The sequence below is a fragment of the Oncorhynchus mykiss genome, chromosome 10 (assembly GCF_057628025.1).
Source record: "Oncorhynchus mykiss isolate SJ-2025 chromosome 10, ASM5762802v1, whole genome shotgun sequence".
Classification (NCBI taxonomy): domain Eukaryota; kingdom Metazoa; phylum Chordata; class Actinopteri; order Salmoniformes; family Salmonidae; genus Oncorhynchus; species Oncorhynchus mykiss.
Window position 1 is genome coordinate 71,707,032 of NC_143031.1, and position 23,829 is coordinate 71,730,860.

The 23,829-nt window shown below is 46.4% G+C and overlaps 1 protein-coding gene across 23 annotated transcripts in view; it reads left to right on the plus strand.

The window, feature by feature from the left end:
* Positions 1-23,829, plus strand: part of LOC110497329 (lymphoid enhancer-binding factor 1) — a 53,226-nt gene that overhangs the window by 16,372 nt on the left and 13,025 nt on the right. For 9 of the 23 annotated variants that reach the window (XM_090187769.1, XM_090187785.1, XM_090187775.1 and 6 more), the window contains exons 4-8: positions 12,833-12,965; positions 18,469-18,589; positions 19,541-19,660; positions 20,566-20,740; positions 21,867-21,974. In XM_090187769.1, coding sequence (XP_090043895.1) covers positions 12,833-12,965; positions 18,469-18,589; positions 19,541-19,660; positions 20,566-20,740; positions 21,867-21,974 — 657 coding nt within the window. The remainder of the gene's footprint in view (positions 1-12,832; positions 12,966-18,468; positions 18,590-19,540; positions 19,661-20,565; positions 20,741-21,866; positions 21,975-23,829) is intronic. The other 14 variants (XM_090187781.1, XM_090187791.1, XM_090187783.1 and 11 more) reach the window with 3 other exon arrangements.

Sequence of the window (23,829 nt, forward strand, 5' to 3'; positions counted from 1 at the left end):
AATGGCTAGTGTTTACTGGTTAGCGCTGTCAAAGAGGACTACTGAGTCAGTGGTTCCAAACCTGTTATTGTACCACCAACTGAATTCTGCTTTTCCCAGAGTACCCCTGAAGTACCCCCTCATTTTACCAGTAGGCCAGGCCTATGGTCTCATTATTCTTCAGTGGGAACCACTATACTACAGTGGGAACCACTATACTAAGAGATGTTAGGCTAGTGTTACTGTATGAGTTATTATGACGCTAGCGCTTTGAGTGCGGTCTGCTACCTGCCTACAGCTCTCAATATCACATGTTAGTTACTAGTTAGCATGGAGCTAGCTAGCGCTCTGAGAGGGGTCTGCTACCTGCCTAGAGCTCTCAATATCACATGTTAGTTACTAGTTAGCATGGAGCTAGCTAACGCTCTGAGAGGGGTCTGCTATCTGCCTACAGGTCTCAATATCACATGTTAGTTACTAGTTAGCATGGAGCTAGCTAGCGCTCTGAGAGGGGTATGCTACCTGCCTACAGCTCTCAATATCGCATGTTAGTTACTAGTTAGCATGGAGCTAGCTAGCACTCTGAGAGGGGTCTGCTACCTGCCTACAGCTCTCAATATCACATGTTAGTTACTAGTTAGTATGGAGCTTGCTAGCGCTCTGAGAGGGGTCTGCCAGCTGACTGCTGCTTCCAGCTCTCTCCTCCACAGGTAGAGCCAGGCACAAAGACCCCCACCACTCCAGCCAGACTCCATTCTCCCCCCTCAACACTGAGCTCCTAAATCCAAACTGACAGCCATTCATGCCCAGAATACCTGGCTGAGAGCAGGGGGGGTGCACTATCTAGGTGTAGCAGGCAAATCCTCTCTTGTTCCTTGCTTTCTAAAACGTGGCGCATGAGGCTGACTTTCTCAGCACTTTTTCTCCCAATCATTCTGTGGTGTTTTTCTCTCTTTTCTCTCCATTTCCCCCTTCTGTTATTGTGCTGTGAAGACTCAGGCTTGGGTTTTAGCGAGCGCTAAACATTAGCTTGCGCTGCGTTTTCATTTGTGTGCCCTTCTAAGGGTTCTGGCTCGCTTACCGTTCGTTGTTGTGAATGTGGCGATAACTTGGCATGAATGTAGCAACTCGGCAATCCAAAAGGTTTCTAGTGATATACCATGCAGTGTGTTCATGCAGCAGTGGGGTAGTAGCTAAAAATGGATCGCCAGGTAGAAAAAAAGACTTGCCGTTTGATTCAATAAGAAAAATAAAGAGCTGTGCCAGATTCGTGTGCACAACATCTACTTGTTGTCAGCTTTACCGGTTACCCGATGCAGACCAGAGGTCTCTAGAGTTCCATTTCTCTCCATCACCTCATTACAAACCAGTATTTCTGTCATCTTAGCTGATATTGTAGCCAACTACATGAAAAAAATGTACACTCGATTTTAGATTTTACTCTATAACAAAATGTGTTGTGGGGATCCCTAGATGGCCAATCACAATTTTGCTTGACATTTTAGGTGAAGTGGGTGTGTGGGAGAGTTTGTGTGTTCTCCCTCTCCAATAAACTCTGCCAGGAAGAAGAGCTGCAGTCTGTTGTGTGACTCATTCATTGTGGGGGTTTTCCACTGTGTTTGCCTGGGCTCGTACATGATAAGTAGCGATTACGTTATATAGGTAACAACAAAAACGTGTGTGTGTGTGTGTGTGTGTGTGTGTGTGTGTGAGCACACTTGCTGGTCTTGGTCAAGCTGGTAGGGGGAAGCCAGGCCTGCTGACAGTGGCACTTCAGTGGAATGTTTGCCCTTTCCTCAGCTCTTTGATGTGACCAGGTCCTGCTGTGATAATGAGGCCTGCACCCCGCCGCAAGGTGAACATCCTGCAGGGTGCCCCGGGCTCTGACAAAACACACCCAGTCCAACCCCCACATAACGCTCTGTCAACCTTCACACAATGCTCCGACAACCTTCACACAACTACCAGGCAAGGCACTAAAAGGCTTCAAAACATTGTCCCAGCAGTGACATCATTTGAGTCAATTGGAGGTGTACCTGTGGATGTATTTCAAGGCCTACCTTCAAACTCAGTGCCTCTTTGTTTGACAATATGGGAAAATCAAAAGAAATCAGCCAAGACCTCAGAAAAAAATTGTAGACCTCCACAAGTCTGGTTCATCCTTGGGAGCAATTTCCAAACGCCTGAAGGTACCATGTCCATCTGTACAAATAGTACGCAAGTTTAAACACCATGGGACCAAGCAGCCGTCATACCGCTCAGGAAGGAGACGCGTTCTGTCTCCTAGAGATGAACGTACTTTTGTGTGAAAAGTGCAAATCAACAACAGCAAAGGACCTTGTGAAGATGCTGGAGGAAACCGGTACAAACGTATCTATATTCACAGTAAAACGAGTTCTATATTGACATAACCTGAAAGGCCGCTCAGCAAGGAAGAAGCCACTGCTCCAAAACCGCCTTAAAAAGTCAGACTGCGGTTTGCAACTGCACATGGGGACAAAAATCGTACTTTATGGAGAAATGTCGTCTGGTCTGATGAAACAAAAATAGAACTGTTTGGCCATATTGACCATCGTTATGTTTGGAGGGAAAAGGGGAGGCTTGCAAGCTGAAGAACACCATCCCAATGTTAAAGCATGGGGGTGGCAGCATCATGTTGTGGTGCTTTGCTGCAGGAGGGACTGGTGCACTTCACAAAATAGATGGCATCATGAGGGAGGATGATTATGTGGATATATTGAAGCAACATCTCAAGACAGTTAAAGCTTGGTCGCAAATGGGTCTTCCAAATGGACAATGACCCCAAGCATACTTCCAAAGTTGTGGCAAAATGGCTTAAGGACAACAAAGTCAAGGTATTGGAGTGGCCATCACAAAGCCCTGACCTCAATCCTATAGAAAATGTGTGGGCAGAACTGAAAAAGCATGTGAGAGCAAGGAAGCCTACAAACATGACTCAGTTACACCAGCTCTGTCAGGAGGAATGGGTCAAAATTCACCCAACTTATTGTAGGAAGCTTGTGGAAGGCTACCCGAAACGTTTGTCCCAAGTTAAACAATTTAAAGGCAATGCAACCAAATACTAATTGAGTGTATGTAAACTTCTGACCCACTGGAAATGTGATGAAAGAAATAAAATCTGAAATAAATGATTCTCTCTACTATTATTCTGACATTTCACATTCTTAAAATAAAGTGGTGATCCAAACTGACCTAAAACAGGGCATTTTTACTAGGATTAAATTAAAACAGAGTTAAAACGGAGTTTAAATGTATTTGGCTAGGGTGTATGTAAACTACCTACTTCAAATATATGTACATTACTGTATGTATACTTGGGTATTATTTTTCAATAGGAAATGTAAAAAAATAGCTGTAAAGCATCTGTAACCCATTTGACGGGGATTATCATCTCTATAGTCCTTTAAGTGTTTCCCCATAGAGAGTTCAGCGACTTTGTTTTTAGAACGCAGTGCTTCTAATGACACAAGGAAAGAACGGAGTTTCTACACTTTGAGAAAATGAAACCTGGGTCTTTTCATCAGAGCGGACTTTTTTACCTCTTCATAAGAGGTGAGTGCGAGCCAGTGTGATTGCTTCGCTTGGGGCAATACACTTCAAGCCGTAGGGTCAATGAGTTTGGGTTATGAAACCCCCCATTCAGCCTCTGTTGAATCCTCAATCTGAAAACTCAAGGATGTTGGGTAATACCTCCTAATTCATCTGTGTCCTATTCAGAGCTTCTGTTTGGTGATATGGAGAAATGACACTTAGCTGTAAATGGGGCCCTTTGTTTGCATATGCAGGCAGAGCAGGATGACTGTGGGTATGGGGGAGGGGGGTGGGTGGGTGTGTACACATGGGAGTCTAATCTAGAATGTGTGTGTGTACATTAGTATTTGTTTTGCTGTATGTATGTGTGGATAGCGTTTCGCTATATGCCCGTCGTGTGGTGTCTCGCTGTGCATTAATGTACGGAGTTTGAATGTTCTCACGGTGGCGTTTGTTGTTTAAGGGAGGACTTATGATAAGTGACTGCTTATTCGCGTGTTAGATTCCCACTGTAATTCAGTCCACATCACTGTCGCATTGAAAAATGGTTTTTAATGTAAGGTTTTGGAATAACTAGTTCAGGCAGCAACGAGCTGGCTTTAGATGCAAGACTAGGCTGAACTATTGGACTGTCACTGACGCTATGAGATTGAGGACAGGGGTGAGGGGAATGGGGGGGGGGGGGGTTCCAGTTCATAGATGTACATTTCTCTCCGGGGCAGGCTTTCATTTCCTCCTCCACTCCTCTCTATCCCCTCGTTCGTTCACTCCTCCGCTCCCCTCGTTCCTCTCATTACCCTGGGCGCGTGGCGCTCCCCCTTTCCCTCCCTCTCCTCCCTCCCTCCCTCGCTGGCAGCCTGGCTTTCTTCTCTTATTAATTGGGTTTCGTTACATTAAGCCCCCTGGCCAAAAGGCCATCCTGCCAATAAAACGTTCAATTTTTAACACTTCACCGAGAGCTGGGCTGGCTGACTGACTTCCTGGGGGTTCAAACCTCTCTGGGAATAGTAATTGGTTATTTATTTAAACTTCACCCGGGTTGGTAGTGTGTTTTGGTGGAGAGGTAGTGGAGAGAGGAGAGTGGCGGTCCCTTTCTTTCTGTGGCCTATAAATGGAGAGACACTGGGAGGGGGACGTTTTTGGGGGGGGTGTGTTTGCTCAACTTTGTTGTGCAAAGGTCAGGCATTCCACACACACAGAGCCACTGAGAGGGAACACCTGGACAGACTATGCATGTCTCCATAGGGCTTTAGTTTGCCCCACGCCCACAGTTCTCTCTATCTAATGCCTTTGTGTTCACAGCTTTTTACAGTAGCCCTGTACGGAGTCATCAGTGGCACTGTGTCTGAGAACTGTTTAAACAAGCTAGGAGAGGCAGGATCTGGGCTGGTTTTGCTCTCGTCTTGGTTGGTCTCCCCATTCTTTACTTTCAGATGAATTCTCTCTCAGCTGAGAAAGACTGATATAATTTCAGTAGAGGCTGAAGTGTCATGACGATCTAGTCTACATTAATGTACTGTATGTATACACTGAGATTTTCCTGTATACTGTATGTATACACTGTGATTTTCCTTTGTACTGTATGTACACTGTGATTTTCCTGTATACTGTATGTATTTACATTGATTGTCCTCTAACATGCTAGTATGTGCTGACTGACTCATAGACAGATTGTGTGTAGCTTGTCATCAAACAGTCCCGCCTGAAACACAGACCAAAAGGTCACGTGTGGTCAAGCAGGTGTGCTGCGATACAGACAGCAGGATAACGCAGCGGGAATATGTGTGTGAACCGGCCAAGAAGAGTAATCGTCAAGCTAACCAGAACATTAACCTAACGTAGCAGGTGTAAAAGAAAGGCCTGAGCGGGCTCAGACGAAACCGGAAGCATCTGGTTTTCAGGCTTCACCTCTTCTCTGCGTTCCTCCTGAAAAACAGGATGCTTCCGGTATCTTCTGACCCTCTGAGGGTGCCAACACATTCTGTTGTCTGTGGTTATACCTTTGATCTCTGTCTGTCTGTCTGTCTGTCTGTCTGTCTGTCTGTCTGTCTGTTTCTGTGTGTGTATTTACAATGGTGTTTGTTCTTGTGGCAACAGGTCACATATATTTATCTCTCTCTCTCTCTCTGCCTCTCTCTCTCTGCCTCTCTCTCTCTATGCCTCTCTCACTCTCTCTCTCTCTCTCTCTCTCTCTCTCTCTCTCTCTCTACCTCTCTCTCTCTCTCTCTCTCACTCTCTCTGTCTATGCCTCTGTCTCTCTCTCTCTGTCTATGCCTCTGTCTCTGTCTCTCTCTCTCTCTCTCTCTCTCTCTCTCTCTCTGTCTATGCCTCTCTCTCTCTCTCTCCCCTGCCTCCCTGCCTCCCTCCCTCCCTGCCTCCCTCCCTCCCTCCCAGAGTACGTGATTGGACTCAATCGGTAACAGTGTGTATTTTCAGGTGTGGCTGTTAAGGGCCCTGGCTGCATAACAGAACAGCAAGGAGCTGAGGAAGGGCTTTTCAGTCAGCGGATTTAGCAGCATGGGGAATCATGGGAATCTGCTACTTTAGTCTCTCCGTCCTCGATGGTTTGTGGAAACACCCCACGTGGTTCCGACACACACTTGATTGTAGCTACGGGCACGCTGAGTCCTCATTGCATATAAATTACAGAAGTGGGAAGCGATTATTATAAACTTCCCCTTTTTTTATTTTTCCTTCCCCCCTCACTCGGCAGACGATGGATAATTGAGTGGAGCACAAAAGGCAAGTGGTGGGGTGGGGGGTGGAGAAGAGTTAGAGATGCCAAGCAGGGCAGTGGGGGAAGGAGAGGTGGTGGGGGGGTGGAGAATCCCTTCCCATCTGAGACTGTACGACAATGTTAGCCAACTGTCAACTAGCGCTGTACACGATGCAAGGGAAGGGGTGGCGATATTAGTGTTAGGCATTAGGGTTAGCAGTGTGCTTAAGGTTAGATTTCAAATCAGAATCTAGGACTTTGTGGCTGTGTTGCCTAGTGACCACTGCATACATACTGAAAATGTATCAATCCCTACAAAAATGACCATTTAATTATAATCCACATAATAATTCACATTTCCTGTTGCTGCAGGATTATTTTCCTGTATGAGAAACTGATAAAATTTAGATGGGACTTCTGTATATCCATGCAGGTATACACACACACACACACACACACACACACACACACACACACACACACACACACACACATACACACACACACACACACACACACACACACAGAGAGAGAGAGCAGCACGCCAAGGCATTGAGCCTCCCTGTTCTGTTACAAAGCAAAGAGTTGGCGCTAGGGTTTCTCCTCTCAAACACCGTGGCTCTCTGCCATCTCCAGTTCCGCGCAATGAATTTCTTTTCAAACCACATCTGAGGCCGCTTGAAAAGGGCCGGCCAAGCCCGGTTATAAAATTCTCAAATGGAACGTTTATTTCCAAATCCGTGCCCTCTGTCTGTCTCCGTGTGTGAAATATGAAAAGAAAAGAGAACCTAAGCCTATTTCCTCCCTGACGTTAAAAAAGACCGCTGCCGCCACAGTTTGAGCCATCGTCCCGGGGGACAAGAAGGGGAGATCAAATCGCGGCGACATTGCATGACCCTCAATGGTCGTGGTCAAGTCAGAGCTGTGCAACCACTTCCTCTAACTGTGTAGTACAAAAGTATATAAAAAAAAAAAGTTTATTCTTTGTAAACTTGGCATGAAGCAGGGAGTGGTTTAAAGGAAGGAAGGTACGGCTAGTCCATAAGAAACCACCTGAACTATTAAAGTTTTAAAATGGCAGCTCCTTCAGTTGTACCCGGTCACCTCCAATGACTTGTTTTCTGGGCGAACAGAAATACACCTTCCTTCTCCTTGTGCAAGTCAAGTCCCCCAAAACTCTATGTGTCCATTTAATATTGTGACAATTTAGCATTTTATTTTGGCATCTGTATACAGACATCTTGGTGGATGGTGCTGGCTAGTGGCTAGTAGTGGAGCTATGGGTTAGTTAGAGGATGGTGCTGGCTAGTGGCTAGTAGTGGTGCTATGGTTTAGGTAGAGGATGGTGCTGGCTAGTGGCTAGTAGTGGAGCTATGGTTTAGTTAGAGGATGGTGCTGGCTAGTGGCTAGTAGTGGTGCTATGGTTTAGTTAGAGGATGGTGCTGGCTAGTGGCTAGTAGTGGTGCTATGGTTTAGGTAGAGGATGGTGCTGGCTAGGGGCTAGTAGTGGGCTATGGTTTAGTTAGAGGATGGTGCTGGCTAGTAGTGGGCTATGGTTTAGGTAGAGGATAGTGCTGGCTAGTGGGTAGTAGTGGTGCTATGGTTTAGCTAGAGGATTGTGCTGGCTAGTAGTGGTGCTATGGTTTAGGTAGAAGATGGTGCTGGCTAGTAGTGGTGCTATGGTTTAGGGTTTAGGTAGAGGATGGTACTGGCTGGTAGTAGAGCTATGGTTTAGGGTTTAGGTAGAGGATGGTACTGGCTAGTGGCTAATAGTGGTGCCACGGTTTAGTCAGAGGATGGTACTGGCTGGTAGTAGAGCTATGGTTTAGGTAGAGGATGCATATGTGCCTCCTAGATTCAGTAAAAGCTGTGTCGGTCACAGAAGCCCCCAGGTTTCCCCTGGTGGATTTAGCCTTAAGGACAGCACACAATGGAGGCACAGTTTATTAAGAAGTTGAGAGAAATGGGCTGTGACAGCTGCAACTGGGAGAGCACAAAAGAGGTCTTCTCCAATATGGTGGAGGCAAGGGCATTTCAAAAGCTCCTCGGCTTTCTCAGGTGCCAGAGAGTCCGTCAGCAAACGGGCCATGTTGGTTTTTCTGCCATGGGATGGAGCTGGAGATATAGGGGGAAGTGTGTGCACGGGTTTGTGTGTGTACCTGCATCAATGACTGCATGCTTGTTAAATTGTCTCATTTATATGGTTTAGGATCCTCTCTCTTTCTCTCTCCCTCTCTCTCACTCTCTCTCCATCCTCACTCTCTCTCCGTCTGTCGGAAAGAGAACCCGAAGACTGGAGAGCTTAAATGAAAATCCTCCTTATCTCGTTCCCGCAGGGAAGCAAATGTGAGCTGAAAGGCGTAACAATTAAGAGAAGAGGGGTGAGGATGGTATAATTTTAGCCCCAGTTAGTACAGGCATGTCTCTGGCTGCTCCAGGCCCAATTCAGGCCCTCTATTTGGGAGTCCTCTTCGGTCCTCATCCTGGTGGGATAAAGTGCCATTAAAGCTATTCCAACACACAGATTATCCCCTGACCTTTGACCCTGGCTGACCTGGGTTCTCCTGGGCTTGAGACGTCAGGACTTTAGAGACAGGGTTTAGGGACTAATTAGTTGCTATGAGTGAGCTAATTTTGTTTGAAGTTGGATTGAGAATTTTTTGTAGTTGATACTCACTCTATTTTTGATCAGAACCCCTTTTTTGGTGTTTTTCATTACTATGCAAATTAGTTCTGAAAATGTTGGACTATTTTGAGGCAGGATCCAACATTACGTAAGAGATGGTCAAGCCAAACGTACTTGATATGTGTGTGTGTGTGTGTGTGTGTGTGTGTGTGTGTGTGTGTGTGTGTGTGTGTGTGTGTGTGTGTGTGTGTGTGTGTGTGTGTGTGTGTGTGTGTGTGTGTGTTAGTGTGTGTGTGTGTGTGTGTGTGTGTGTGAGTGAGAGCAAAAGAGAGAGGGCTGGAGACCTGGGGGTCTTGATGCATAACCAGGCTTTGGAATCTGACACGCATGAAAGCCATTTTAGTAAGGTGTGCATATCTGAGATCCACCCCACCCTACTGCTAAACCCCTGGTTAGGACATTCCCAGAGGGGGTAGGGGGAGAGGTGCTAGTTTGGTGCTAGTCTGTGAGGGGTCCGGTCCGGCAACACAGGAGTCGTGGCTCTGCCACAAATTAGCATGCTGAGAATGTCACCTTAGCACGAATCGCCTCGCTGCAAATCAAGCCAATGAAAGTTACCTAGTGGTGTTTATATATATATATATATATATATATATATATATATATACAGTTGAAGTCGTAGGTTTACATACACCTTAGCCAAATACATTTAAACTCAGTTTTTCACAATTCCTGACATTTAATCCTAGTAAAAATTCCCTGTTTTAGGTCAGTTAGCATCACCACTTTATTTTAAGGATGTGAAGTGTCAGAATAATAGTAGAGAGAATGATTTATTTCAGCTTTTATTTATTTCATCACATTCCCAGTGGGACAGAAGTTTACATACACTCAATTAGTATTTGGTAGCATTGTCTTTAAATTGTTTAACTTTTTGGACAGCCTTCCTCAAGCTTCCCACAATAAGTGGGGTGAAATTTGGCCCATTCCTCCTGGCAGAGCAGGTGTAACTGAGTCAGGTTTTGTAGGCCTACTTGCTCGCACATGCTTTTTCAGTTCTGCCCACACATTTTCAAAAGAATTGAGGTCAGGGCTTTGTGATGGCCACTCCAATACCTTGACTTTGTTGTCCTTAAGCCATTTTGCCACAACTTTGGGAGTATGCTCGGGGTCATTGTCCATTTGGAAGACCCATTTGCAACCAAGCTTTAACTTCATGACTGATGTCTTGAGATGTTGCTTCAATATATCCACATCATTTTCCAACCTCATGATGTCATCTATTTTGTGAAGTGCACCAGTCCCTCCTGCAGGAGAGCACCCCCACAACATGATGCTGCCACCCCCATGCTTCACGGTTGGGATGGTGTTCTTCGGCTTGCAAGCCTCCCCCTTTTCCCTCCAAACATAACAATGGTCATTATGGCCAAACAGTTCTATTTTTGTTTCATCAGACCAGAGGACATTTCTCCAAAAAGTACAATCTTTGTCCCCAGTTGCAAACCGTAGTCTGGCCTTTTTATGGCGGTTTTGCAGCAGTTGCTTCTTCCTTGCTGAGCGGCCTTTCAGGTTATGTCAATATAGGACTCGTTTTACTGTGGATATAGATACTTTTGTACCTGTTTCATCCAGCATCTTCACAAGGTCCTTTGCTGTTGTTCTGGCATTGATTTGCACTTCTTGCACCAAAGTACATTCACCTTTAGGACACAGAACGTGTCTCCTTCCTGTGCGGTATGATGGCTGCGTGATCCCATGGTGTTTAAACGTCCGTACTATTTGTACAGATGGACATGGTACCTTCAGGCGTTTGGAAATTGCTCCCAAGGATGAACCAGACATGTGGAGGTCTGCAATTTCTTTCTGAGGTCTTGGCTGATTTCTTTAGATTTTCCCATGATGTCAAGCTAAGAGGCACTGGGTTTGAAGGTAGGCCTTGAAATACATCCACAGGTACACCTCCAATTGACTCAAATTATGTCAATTTGCCTATCAGAAGCTTCTAAAGCCATGACATAATTTTCTGGAATTTTCCCAACTGTTTAATAGTAGTAGATGTGCTAACCGACTTGCCAAAACTATAGTTTGTTAACAAGAAATGTGTGGAGTGGTTGAAAAACAAGTTTTAATGACTCCAACCTAAGTGTATGTAAACTTCCAACTTTAACTGTATATACATACAGTATATATATGTTTGTTTGTTTAGGGATAGCATTTGTTATATGTTGGGCAAGATTGGGTGTAGTCAAAATGAGTAGGATGGGTTGATGGATGCCTTTCAGATCAAACGTATAGCCTTCTGAAATATCATGCTATACGTTTACCCATCGTTCTTATACACACCCGAATAGATTGATCGTTTTTTTCAGACAAAGCCGTATATCCTTTAGAAATTCTGTTTTGGCTCTACAAGTCAATCAGGTCCAGGGTCAGTGCTGGGTGCTCTGATTGTGAGTAGTAGATTTAGCATGGCTAAGCAGTACCATGTGTTCAGTGCTGTTGGAGCGTGTAAGCGGCTGGGGGGGCTGCCTGAGTTGGAGGGGCAGGCCTCTGTGGGGGGTGCAGGCCTCTGTGAGTCAGCCTAAGGGTGGGGGGTGGTAGGGAATTGGGTGCTGTGGCCAGACCACTGCTGACGTGATTAACCCTGCCTTTTGGTTCTACTTCAGACGCCTCTATGAGATCTCTCTCTCGTCCTCTCTCTCCTTCCCTTTCTTGTCCTTCTCTTTCAATTCAAGGGGCTTTTTGGCATGGGAAACATGTTCTTTCTCTCTCTCGTCCTCCTTCCGTGTCTTGTCATCCTTCCCTCTTTCTCTTGCCCTATCATCACCCCTCCTCCATCGCTCATCCCTCTTTCGCTCCTCCTTCCCCCGGCTCTGGCTCTGTAATGAACTCCTCTTATTCACCGGCTAATGACTGCCTTTGATCTCACTGCTAAGACCTCTGCTCTAACGCTACCCTGTGGGGCTTTCTCTTTCACTCTCCCCCTTCTTTCCAACCCCCTCTGCCCTTAGGCAGGAAATAGGGGCAGTACTCACTGACCAAGGCTAAACAAAGTTTTGAGGTGTTGGGGAAAGGCTGGAAGGGGAGTACATTGAGACCTCCCTTGCGGGAAGGTGTTTTATTTTTTACTGTGCCATTAAAGCCCCCATGCAGTCTTTTTTTAATATAATTTTTTTGCATCACGTGTTTAATAAATCACTGTTTATTTCAGGAAAATAACTCCATGCCACTTGAGCAAAGTATATTTGTAATAATTTATTTCCCTGAGCCTCCTTTTGCCATTGAAATGCTCAGTCTGATCGTATGGGTGTGTTGATTCAAATGTAAATATATTTACATACACAACCCTGATTGTCAGATAAGATCGTTTAGAGACTCTAGAGCCTACCGCAGTTACCCCTTCAAAGTAGGAGGATACATATGCAAATAAAAGATTACTGGTCATTGGTCAGAATAATCAGATCAGATTGTGATGTCATGCCGTTGGCCAGAAACTCCATGCCACCTGAACAGGCTGAAATTCCAGGGGGGTTTACATTTCCAAAATCTGTTACACTAAAAGAGCATTTTCACAATTTCAGTCTTATTTCGACCTCATGGTGTGGAAATATAATTAAAAACAGGAAAATTGTGACTGCACCACCCCTTTCATCTTACCAGATCCTTTGTGTGTGCGTGTGTGTGTGTGTGTGTGTGTGTGTGTGTGTGTGTGTGTGTGTGTGTGTGTGTGTGTGTGTGTGTGTGTGTGTGTGTGTGTGTGTGTGTGTGTGTGTGTGTGTGGGCTACACAAATCACCAAACGGCCGTACCCTTGTCATTTGAGAGAGGGCCGGGACTTGATTTTACACTGTACAACTCTGTAAATGCTAGCTGCTAACTGAAATTAGGAAAGGTAATGTAATTCCTTGTTTAATGTGTTCTGCCTCTCTCATTGTGTCTCTCTCTCCCTCTCCATTCCAGTCCAATAAGGTTCCGGTGGTGCAGCCGTCCCATGCGGTCCATCCGCTCACCCCCCTCATCACCTACAGCGACGAACATTTCGCCCCCGGACCCCACTCCGGACACCACCCCCAGGACGTCAACCCCAAACAAGGTAGGCAATGCCCCCCTCCCCTCAAATCACTAAAGCAGTGGACAACCATGGTAACACAAAGGAGACACATTTTGTACACACATTTGTTTACATCCCTGTTAGTGAGCATTTCTCTTTTGCCAAGATAATCCATCCACCTGACAGGTGTGGCATATCAAGAAGTTAATTAAATTGCATGATCATTACACACCTTGTGCTGGGGTCATTCAAAGGCCACTCTAAAACGTGCAGTTTTGTCACACAACACGGTGCCACAGATGTCTCATGTTTTGAGGGAGCGTGCAATTTGCATGCTGACTGCAGGAATGTCCACCAGAGCTGTTGCCAGAGAATTCAATGTCCATTTCTCTACCATAAGACACCGCCAACATCGTTTTAGAGAATTTGGCAGTACGTCCAACCGGCCTCACAACCGCAGACCCCATGTAACCACGCCAGCCCAGGACCTCCACATCCGGCTTCTTCACCTACGGGATCGTCTGAGACCAGCCACCTGGATGGCTGATAGAACTGTGGGTTTGCACAATGAAGAATAGTCACAAACTGTCTCATAGAAGCTCATGCAGTTCTGCGTTGGAACCGACTTCAGTGGGTAAATGCTCACCTGTGATGCCCACTGGCGCTCTGGAGAAGTGTGCTCTTCACTGATGAATCCCGGTTTGTCTGTACCGGGCAGATGGCGTCATGTGGGCGAGCTGTTTGCTGACGTCAACATGTGTTCCCCATGGTGGCGGTGGGGTTATGGAAGGGACAGGCATAAGCTATGTACAATTAACACAGCATTTTATCGATGGCATTTTGAATGCACAGAGATACCGTGACGAGATCCTGAGGCCCATTGTCGTGCCATTCATCCACCGCCATGTTTCAGCATGATAATGCACAGCCCCATGTCGCAAGGATCTGTACTCAATTTCTGGAAGCTGAAAATGTCCCAGTTCTTCCATGGAAGATAGAATACTGCATACTCACCAGATATGTCACCCATTGAACATGTTTGGGATGCTCCAGTTCCTGCCAATATCCAGCAACTTCGCACAGCCATGAGGCAAATGGTGGTCACACTAGTACTGACTTGTTTTCTGATCCACACCCTACTTTTTTTTAAAGGTATCTGTGTATTTCTGTATTCCCAGTCATGTGAAATCCATAGAATCTATTTCAATTGACAGATTTTCCTAATATGAACTGTAACTCAGTAAAATTGTTGAAATTGTTGCACGTTTTTTATATTTTGTTCAGTGTAGTAAAGATTTTCACATCACACCGTATTCATCACTACCCATCTCCACAAAGAGGCATGAAGCCAAAGCTATTCCTCAGAGGGAAATGCAACATATAAGTTCACCCAGCCACCTACACAAGGTGGTTGGGTGACGTTCTGTCTCAGAGAAAGAAAACTAGAACACATTCCTCCACACAGCGTATCGCATCTTCCCACCTACCTGAATGAAGCAGAGCTCCTCAGACAGGCAAGGCTGTCGGGGATTTACCATACTGCACTGCTGAAAACCCTTTTCTTTCTTCTCTATCGTTCTTTATCTTTCTCTACTCTCTTTTTTACCCCTCCATTTGTCACCCTATATAATACTATTTCCCTGTCTGTCTGGGTAAAAACGTCACAGTAAAACCCCTGACAGACTGTCTGTCTGGGTAAAAACGTCACAGTAAAACCCTGACAGACTGTCTGTCTGGGTAAAAACGTCACAGTAAAACCCCTGACAGACTGTCTGTCTGGGTAAAAACGTCACAGTAAAACCCCTGACAGACTGTCTGTCTGGGTAAAAACGTCACAGTATAACCCCTGACAGACTGTCTGTCTGGGTAAAAACGTCACAGTAAAAGCCCTGACAGACTGTCTGTCTGGGTAAAAACGTCACAGTAAAACCCCTGACAGACTGTCTGTCTGGGTAAAAACGTCACAGTAAAACCCCTGACAGACTGTCTGTCTGGGTAAAAACGTCACAGTAAAACCCCTGACAGACTGTCTGTCTGGGTAAAAACGTCACAGTAAAACCCCTGACAGACTGTCTGTCTGGGTAAAAACGTCACAGTAAAACCCCTGACAGACTGTCTGTCTGGGTAAAAACGTCACAGTAAAATCCCTGACAGACTGTCTGTCTGGGTAAAAACGTCACAGTAAAACCCCTGACAGACTGTCTGTCTGGGTAAAAACGTCACAGTAAAACCCCTGACAGACTGTCTGTCTGGGTAAAAACGTCACAGTAAAAGCCCTGACAGACTGTCTGTCTGGGTAAAAACGTCACAGTAAAAGCCCTGACAGACTGTCTGTCTGGGTAAAAACGTCACAGTAAAACCCCTGACAGACTGTCTGTCTGGGTAAAAACGTCACAATAAAACCCCTGACAGGCACTAGAGCATAAAGGCAGTTGGAAAGCCCAGGCACAGTCAGGGTGAGACTTTGGCAGAGGTTCATAGGTCTTGTACTGGTCTGGCCCCGGCACTCCATATGCGCTCCCCTCCCCTCCCCTCTTCCTTCCGGCTGCCACGCACCGCCCCCTACTTAAAAGCAGGAGGCAGACCAGACAGGATGCGATGTGTGATGACGGGGCAGTTGAGTAAATAATCCAATATGGCCGCCATACACCAGCCCCATCCAGACATCGTAGTGATCTTATGTACCTGTACACAGCAGGACAACTGAATAGGAAAGTCATTCACTTCCCTTGTAGCTACAGGATTTATTTACAGTAATGCTTTCCATAGGGCTCTGTTTTTTGAACGTTTTGGTCCTCGTTTACAGTCCTCATACATTTTGGTCTGAGTAGTCCCCAGGGATTGAGAGTTGATGATAAAACATAGCACAGGATGGAGTTATATGAAGAAACCGCTGGAGGAGATCTGAGTCTGAATCGATCCACACACTCCCATAGCCTGGACTGGTCCATGTAGAAGAGATGTGCTAGATGAATTAGCTGTAAATGAAGTCCCCTGGCATTTCCACGTCTAGATACTAAGCTAAAGATATGTAGGAAGCAGAGAGGGTAGTCTCTATCATCTCTCTCTCTCTCTCTCTCTATCTATCTCTCTCTCTCACTATCCATCTCTCTCTCTCTCTATCCATCTCTCTCTCTCTCTCTCTATCTATCTCTCTCTCTCTCTCTCTCTCTTTCTCTCTATCCATCTCTCTCTCTCACTATCCATCTCTCTCTCTCTCTATCCATCTCTCTCTCTCTCTCTATATATATATATCCATCTCTCTCTCTCTCTCTCTCTCTCTCTCTCTCTATCCATCTCTCTCTCTCACTATCCATCTCTCTCTCTCTCTATCCATCTCTCTCTCTCTCTCTCTCTATATATATCCATCTCTCTCTCTCTCTCTCTCTCTCTCTCTCTCCATCTCTCTCTCTCTCTCTCTCTCTCTATATCTCTCTCTCTCTCTTTCTATCACACTTTTGCCTTCTCGTTCTCTTGCTCACTCGCTCTCTCTCATTTTCATCAGCGAATCGGCTCGCTGCACTCCATAGCTGGATCAGGACTTTGATCTTCTCGTTAATTATTTCAGAAATCATGTATGTTCTCATTATGGGTCCTAATAAGCTGTAATATGTGCCGGGCGGTAACGTTGGATCGAAAGTCAAACTCCAGAGCCCTTTGAACAGACTTCAGACTTCACATTGTAATTTACAATGGAAAAATGTAACACTTACAATATCATGTTTTAATACGAGATCATATTTTGAAATACAAGTTATGTCTACACGTGGATAAGGTTCTGAAAATCATTCAGATGAGAACGTGAGCGAGTAATTACGCACCTTTTTAGTGCCTTCAGTGACCATGTTAACACTGAGCTCCCCTCACTCCATCTCTATCTCTCCCTCACTCTCTCCCTTCCCTCCTGACTTTCCTATCCTTCACTACCTTCTCACTTTCCCTCCGCCCCTTGCTCCTTACCCTTCCTTACATCCCCCATTCTTCTCTCTCACGCTCCCTCCCCTTCCTTCCCTCCCTCCCTAGTGCCCTACAGAGCACCCTGAGACTGGGGTGGTGAATAAGTGGGCTGGGGGTGCTGGAATCCAGCGTTGCTACAGTGGCTTTGGAGATAAGCCTCCTCTCTCTGCCGCTCCGAGGGAGTTAGACCCCTACAGACTGCAGCCTGAGAAGAAAGAGGGGGGGTGGAGAGAAGGGGGGAGGCATGGGTCCATCTGGGATTAGGAGATGGTGTTAATCTGGAGGCGTTTGCCTTCTTCCTCTTCTATGTGTGTGTGTGTGTGTCACTGTAGGGCCTTCTACACGGGCCTACACAGCACTCCCTTGACCATAGCTCCCAGTCTGACAGATCCATTTACCTTAATTTCCTTCACCCTCCCTCTCCTCCCTCTCTCCCTCCTTCCATCCCAGTTTAACTTCTCGCCAGCCTCTACAACAAGCTGAGGGAGGCTGAGAGCCCTTGACCTTGAAGCCCAAGAGGCCTAGCGTTGATGAAGAGAGGGAGAGCTTAGCTGTGTTGAGGATCCAGTGACAGGGCAGGGCCCCAGTGAATGCTCTCTGTAGGGAGCATTACAAGAAGCACAGAGAGAGACTGGCCTTAATGAACACTGACTGGAGGGACTAGAAGGCTACATGGGGGGGACTAGAGGGACAAGAGGGCTACATGGGGGGGACTAGAGGGACTAGAGAGCTACATGGGGGGGACTAGAGGGACAAGAGGGTTACATGGGGGTGGGCTAGAGGGACAAGAGGGCTACATGGGGGGACTAGAGGGACAAGAGAGCTACATGGGGGGGACTAGAGGGACAAGAGGGCTACATGGGGGGGACTAGAGGGACTGGAGGGCTACATGGGGGGACTAGAGGGACTGGAGGGCTACATGGGGGGACTAGAGGGACTGGAGGGACTAGAGGGCTACATGGGGGGACTAGAGGGACTGGAGGGCCACATGGGGGGACTGGAGGGCTACATGGAGGGACTAGAGGGACTGGAGGGCCACATGGGGGGACTAGAGGGACTGGAGGGCTACATGGGGGGACTAGAGGGACTGGAGGGACTAGAGGGCTACATGGGGGGACTAGAGGGACTAGAGGGACTGGAGGGCCACATGGGGGGACTAGAGGGCTACATGGGGGGACTAGAGGGACAAGAGGGACTGGAGGGCCACATGGGGCAAATGTGAACTTTTCTGTATCTATTATAATAATACACACTTGGCACACACACGTACAATTCATATACTGAATTCCAACGCTGCATGGCACAGATGTCCTTATCATGTCAGTGACATGCAGGATCAAACTATTCAAAGATGCTGGAGAAACAATTCAAAAGATGGAAGTGTACACACACACCCAAATAATACTGGGTGGTTACCCCTCATTCATGGTCATTAAATGTTCTAACAATAATGTACAGTATCAATAACAAGCAAGTCTCCAAACACTTACAATATGGTGTCTAATACAGCACATTTCAACAACGTTGGGACAACGCGTCATCTTCATGGTCGGGTCATTGAATGCATGTTCTGTTCCTTTTCATACAGGACAGTACCACTCATCCTGTCTCTCTACAGGCATGCAGCGGCATCACCCCGGGCCGGACATGACCAACTTTTACCCCCTCTCCCCTGGAGGAGTGGGACAGATCACGCCCCCACTGGGATGGTACGTTTAGGATGACACACACACACACACACACAACCACACACACACACACACACACACACACACACACACACACACACACACACACACACACACACACACACACACACACACACACACACACACACACACACACACACAACCACCCAACCAACAAGGGAAGATTGAGACCAACTATATACAGTACTGTACATGTGGATCCATTGAGAAGGGTGACCAGACAGACAGACAGACAGGCACACAGAGGGGAAATAGAGACCTTGGACTCTGTCTCATCAGTGCTGTGGCCTCACCACACTGGTTCTCCCTGTGCCCAGCACATGTCCCACAGACCAGTCCAACAGACAGCCCCATACGTGCTCCCGCATATTCAGCTGTCTATTTAGCTGCTCAAAAGACTCCCTGTGTCAGACTCCCTCTGAGCTGCACTATGTTAGTCGCTCTCGTATGAGGCCTCGCTCGCTCTCTCTCTCGCTCTCTCTCTCTCTCTCTCTCTCTCTCTCTCTCTCTCTCCTACTCTCTCTCTCCTACTCTCTCTCTCTCTCTCTCTCTCTCCTACTCTCTCTCTCCTACTCTCTCTCTCTCTCTCTCTCCTACTCTCTCTCTCTCTCTCTCTCCTACTCTCTCTCTCTCTCTCTCCTACTCTCTCTCTCTCTCTCTCTCTCTCTCTCCTTCTCTCTCTCTCTCCCCCCCCTCCCCTGGATTCTTTATTGCCATATCTCTCTTTCGTTCTCATTTCTCCCTCCCCCTTCTCTGGTTGGTACATGCCAGGACAGTCCTGGTATAGACAGGAGAGGCTTTGGACCCAGATGCTTCCCTACTGTGTTTTTCTCAAACCTCTCTCCTGTGTTTTCTTTGAATATCTTTTAACTCTTATTTCACCTAGTGTGAGTATGTTGGGGAGAGAGAGAGGACGAGGTTCTAAAATTATTGCATGGGTTCTTGTTCCAGGTTCTCCCACCACATGGTCCCGGGTCCCCCCGGCCCCCACGCCACAGGGATCCCCCACCCGGCCATCGTCAACCCCCAGGTCAAACACGAGCCCCAGCACGACAACGACCTGATGCACATGTGAGTCCCCCAAACAGTGGCCCTGTCTGGGTCCACTTCACACAGGGCCAGCCGTGAGTAGAGTGTGGGTGGCTCAAACAAACCCTCATACGCCCCTCTATACTGTTATGCTGAAAACACACATTCCTACCAAAACACACCTCACTATTCTACTCCTTATGGTATTAGCAGCACATTGAGTTCAGGATACTTCCAGGTATTTGGCCACTCAACCACATATCCCAACAACTCAGCAGTCCAGCCTCCCTTCTCTCCTATCACCTTGATGTGAGGAGATAAGCAACAAGGGACTCACAGAGCTGATAAGGGACCACCACGCTTCATTTGGCCCCTGGCATCACAACATGCATACCAACAGAGACACACACACACACACACACACACACACACACACACACACACACACACACACACACACACACACACACACACACACACACACACACACACACACACACACAGAAACAGAGACACACAGAGACAGAGACACACGCACACAGAAACGGAGAGACACACAGAGACAGAGACACACACACCACACACAGACACACATCAAGGCCCTGTGACTCTAGAGCTACTAAGCGATTGGCAGTGTGTGTGCTGGGGGGGAAGGTTTAGTTGCCATTACTGGTGAAGTAATCTCTCTCTCCGCTTGAAAGCTCCAAGACTGTATGACTGTACATGATTAAAGATTCCTGGCGTGGCGGAAACGCCTCGCACGCACACACCCTCGCTCCCAATTGGCTGAGGTGAAACAGACCCCTTGCTGTTTGTTCTCACACTCCGGAGGCGCCCAGTTTCACCGTCGCAACCCTCCCTCCTCCGCCCCCCTCTCTTTGTTTTAGCACCGCCGCCATGCCCTTCTTCTTCTTTACCTCGCTCCCTTGTTCTTTTCTCGCCAATTGTTTTGCCAGGAAGCCTCAGCACCAGGATCAGAGGAAGGAGCAGGAGCCCAAGAGACCCCACATCAAGAAGCCGCTGAATGCCTTCATGCTGTACATGAAGGAGATGAGGGCCAACGTGGTGGCAGAGTGCACGCTCAAGGAGAGCGCCGCCATCAACCAGATCCTGGGACGGAGGGTACGTATGCGAGAACCCAGGATAGAGCACCCTGACTGGGGTGGAGAACAGTTAACCACCCCCTGTTCTGTAATCAAGGGTCTGAAACCGTGACAATGTGATGATGTGTGCTAAGGGAAATGGCCATAAGACACCGTTTGTGTTCCTGTGTTAACCATAACCACCTGACAGCATCTCTCGTTCAGCTAGAGGGCTTCGAGATCATAAAAATAGAATCCATAGAACGGACCTCCCCATGCAAATCATGGCGAGTGTAATAATGTTATATGATGTACTGGTTTCTCTTTTGTTTCGAATGTAACGTAAGTGCCTTAGTGTGTTTGGACCCCAGGAAGAGAAGCTGCTGCCTTGGCAACAGCTAATGAGGATCCCTAATAAATACAAAAACAAATGATGTCATGATGGGTGGACTGGTTAGAGGTTCCAAGACCTTTCTCTGGATTCTCTTTCTATGTTTGAGATGTTCCTTCAACTCTTCCACATCATGGTCCTTCAAGGGACTAATCCCGATGACCATCTCCTTGTCCTAACCTGTTACTTCCCCTCATCAGACAGATCCCCTTTCTACCTGACTGACTAGCGGACATTCCACCAAATGGGTTTTTTCTTTAAACTTACCGTAGATAATAATAGTGTGGTTTGGAAATGACAAAATGTGTTCCTTTTGAGACTGGGAGTAGAAGAAAGAAAGTGAATGAGAAAGAGACCGATAGAACGTGTTTAAAGCCTTAACAGAAAGCCCTGGTGTTTGGGCCAGCCAGCCACAGCAGAGCTCTGTTTGCGGCCTGTGTTTGGTAATTGCCCGCTGACATAGTCTGAAGCAAAAGCGCCGCTAAATTGGAACCAGTGTTTTGATATGAAATCAAAGTATTTTTCTCTCTCTCTCTCTCTCTTTCTCTCTCTTGCCCATATGCTAATCTCTTCATCATGTTCGCCCGCTTTAAAAACAGAAATGATTCCTTATTTTTTTTCACCAAGCGTTTGTACATTTTTGTAAAGGATTTTTTTTCTGTAGCAAAACACTAGCACCCGTGTCTTTGGAGGGATCTTTGGAGGGAACTTGAAAGTGCAGACCAGTAATTGACTGTGTGCTGTTTTTTCTTTTTTCTCTCTCGTACTGAATCAGTGGCATGCTTTATCCAGAGAAGAGCAAGCTAAGTATTACGAATTAGCCCGCAAGGAACGGCAGCTCCACATGCAGCTCTACCCAGGCTGGTCCGCCAGAGATAATTATGTAAGTATCATATAGAAACGGATTGGCAGCGGAGAGGTGTGTTTGTGTGTGGGATTTTTGTCAACTGGGATCGTATTTTTCTGACCGGGGTTCAAATAGTATTTGACATTTTTCAATTACTTTTGAGTGTTTGAGTCTGCCTGGAGTGCCAGATGAGCAGGGTTTGCACTTTTGGGGTTATTCCATTGATCATATTTATCCAGGCAAGGTTGATCAAGCACCGCTAAAGTATTTAAAAGATTTAAAATGCTCTTTGAACCCAGGCCTGTTCAGTTTTGACGTAGGCTATATGTTGTTTAAGAATTTCAGAACAGTAGCTAGTATTCTGTGTTAGATTTCTAAAGACAATGCTAGCTACAACAATCTAATAAACATTAGCCTTTTCCATGATAATGGTGTCCATTTTTAGCTGCTATGCTACAGCCTAATGTGTAATTCATAGCACTCTACTTCCATGCTATTATTACCACCATAAAGGATTCTAGTATCAGACTCAGTATTATGCGACACTGAGAATAGTGGCCTGTGGATGGTGCTGCCAGTCTTTGATGTTCCGTATCAACATGGAAGCCTTGGATATGTAAACAGAGTTGATGCCCCTACCAAGAGCGTAGACACTTAGTGACGAGTAGATTACTGTGTGATTTCAGATGGCACAGCACCAAGATGTGTGTGTGTGTGTGTCAGGGCACCTGTCATGTTAGTAATATGTCAAGTTCATCTAGGTGTGTGTGTCTGTTCCATATATGTGTGTGTGAGACTGTTCCGTGTGTGTGTGTATGTGACTGTATGCTAGCGCCTGCCGTTGTTAAAAAGTGTGGCTCCAGCACTCACTTTCACTCCACCACCACAGGGGCTCTTTGTAGTGTTCATCTGCCTTCTCTCTGGACAGCCCCGCTCAGCACCTCTCACCTTCTGCCTCCGCCGCCCCGCCGCCACCACACCACGCTGGGGGAAACACTGCAGGACAGGGAGTAGAGGACAGGACAGCATAGGGCAGGACAATACAATGCAGTACAGACTTTAGTCTCTAGCCCTTACCCCATTGGTGTTGACAGATCTGAAAGGACTGATCTGATAGGCTAAAGCAATAAGCCAGGAAGCAGTGGATGACCTCCTGGTGTGTGATGGCCTCTACTACCGTATACCTGCGTTCGAGTACTTATACTAACCGTACTGTTGTGACGTAAATTGAGTATGTAGTATGCTTATTGGTCATAGTATGGAGGTTAGTATGCCAAAAGTTCCCTGATGTCGTACTAAATTCGCCAGAATATGAAAGCAGTGGACACTATTTCTGTGCTTTTAGGACACATAATGAAACGATTCATAAAATAGGCGTGGCTTCACAACATTTTCAGGTTCGAAGAAAATGGCGGTAAATATGCAGCAGAAGTCAGACGAGAGCGAATCGTTGCTTTAACTAATTATGACAAATGTTAAGAAAATGTTGAGCAATGTCATATAGTAATGACTTTTCAAATAAGTTACCTTACACGTTATGTTGGCTGACAATTTGTTAGCTACGCTGTCCTTACGAACCACATAGCACATCATTACAGCAGTATGGACAGGTATGTTAGCTAGCTATGTTAGCTACGCTGTCCTTACGAATTACATAGCATATCATTACAACAGTATGGACAGGTATGTTAGCTAGCTACCTAACGTTAGTTGGCTACTAATACATTGTTGAACTTGCCAGTATATTAACTATATGCTATCTAATTAACTACCCAACTTTTATTGACTTATTATTCACAGCATTCTTAGCTTAGCTAAGTGGTATAGTCGGTGTGCGTTCTCAATGGACTGGCTATCTATTCCGATTTCAGAGCACTCTTGTCTGAGTGTG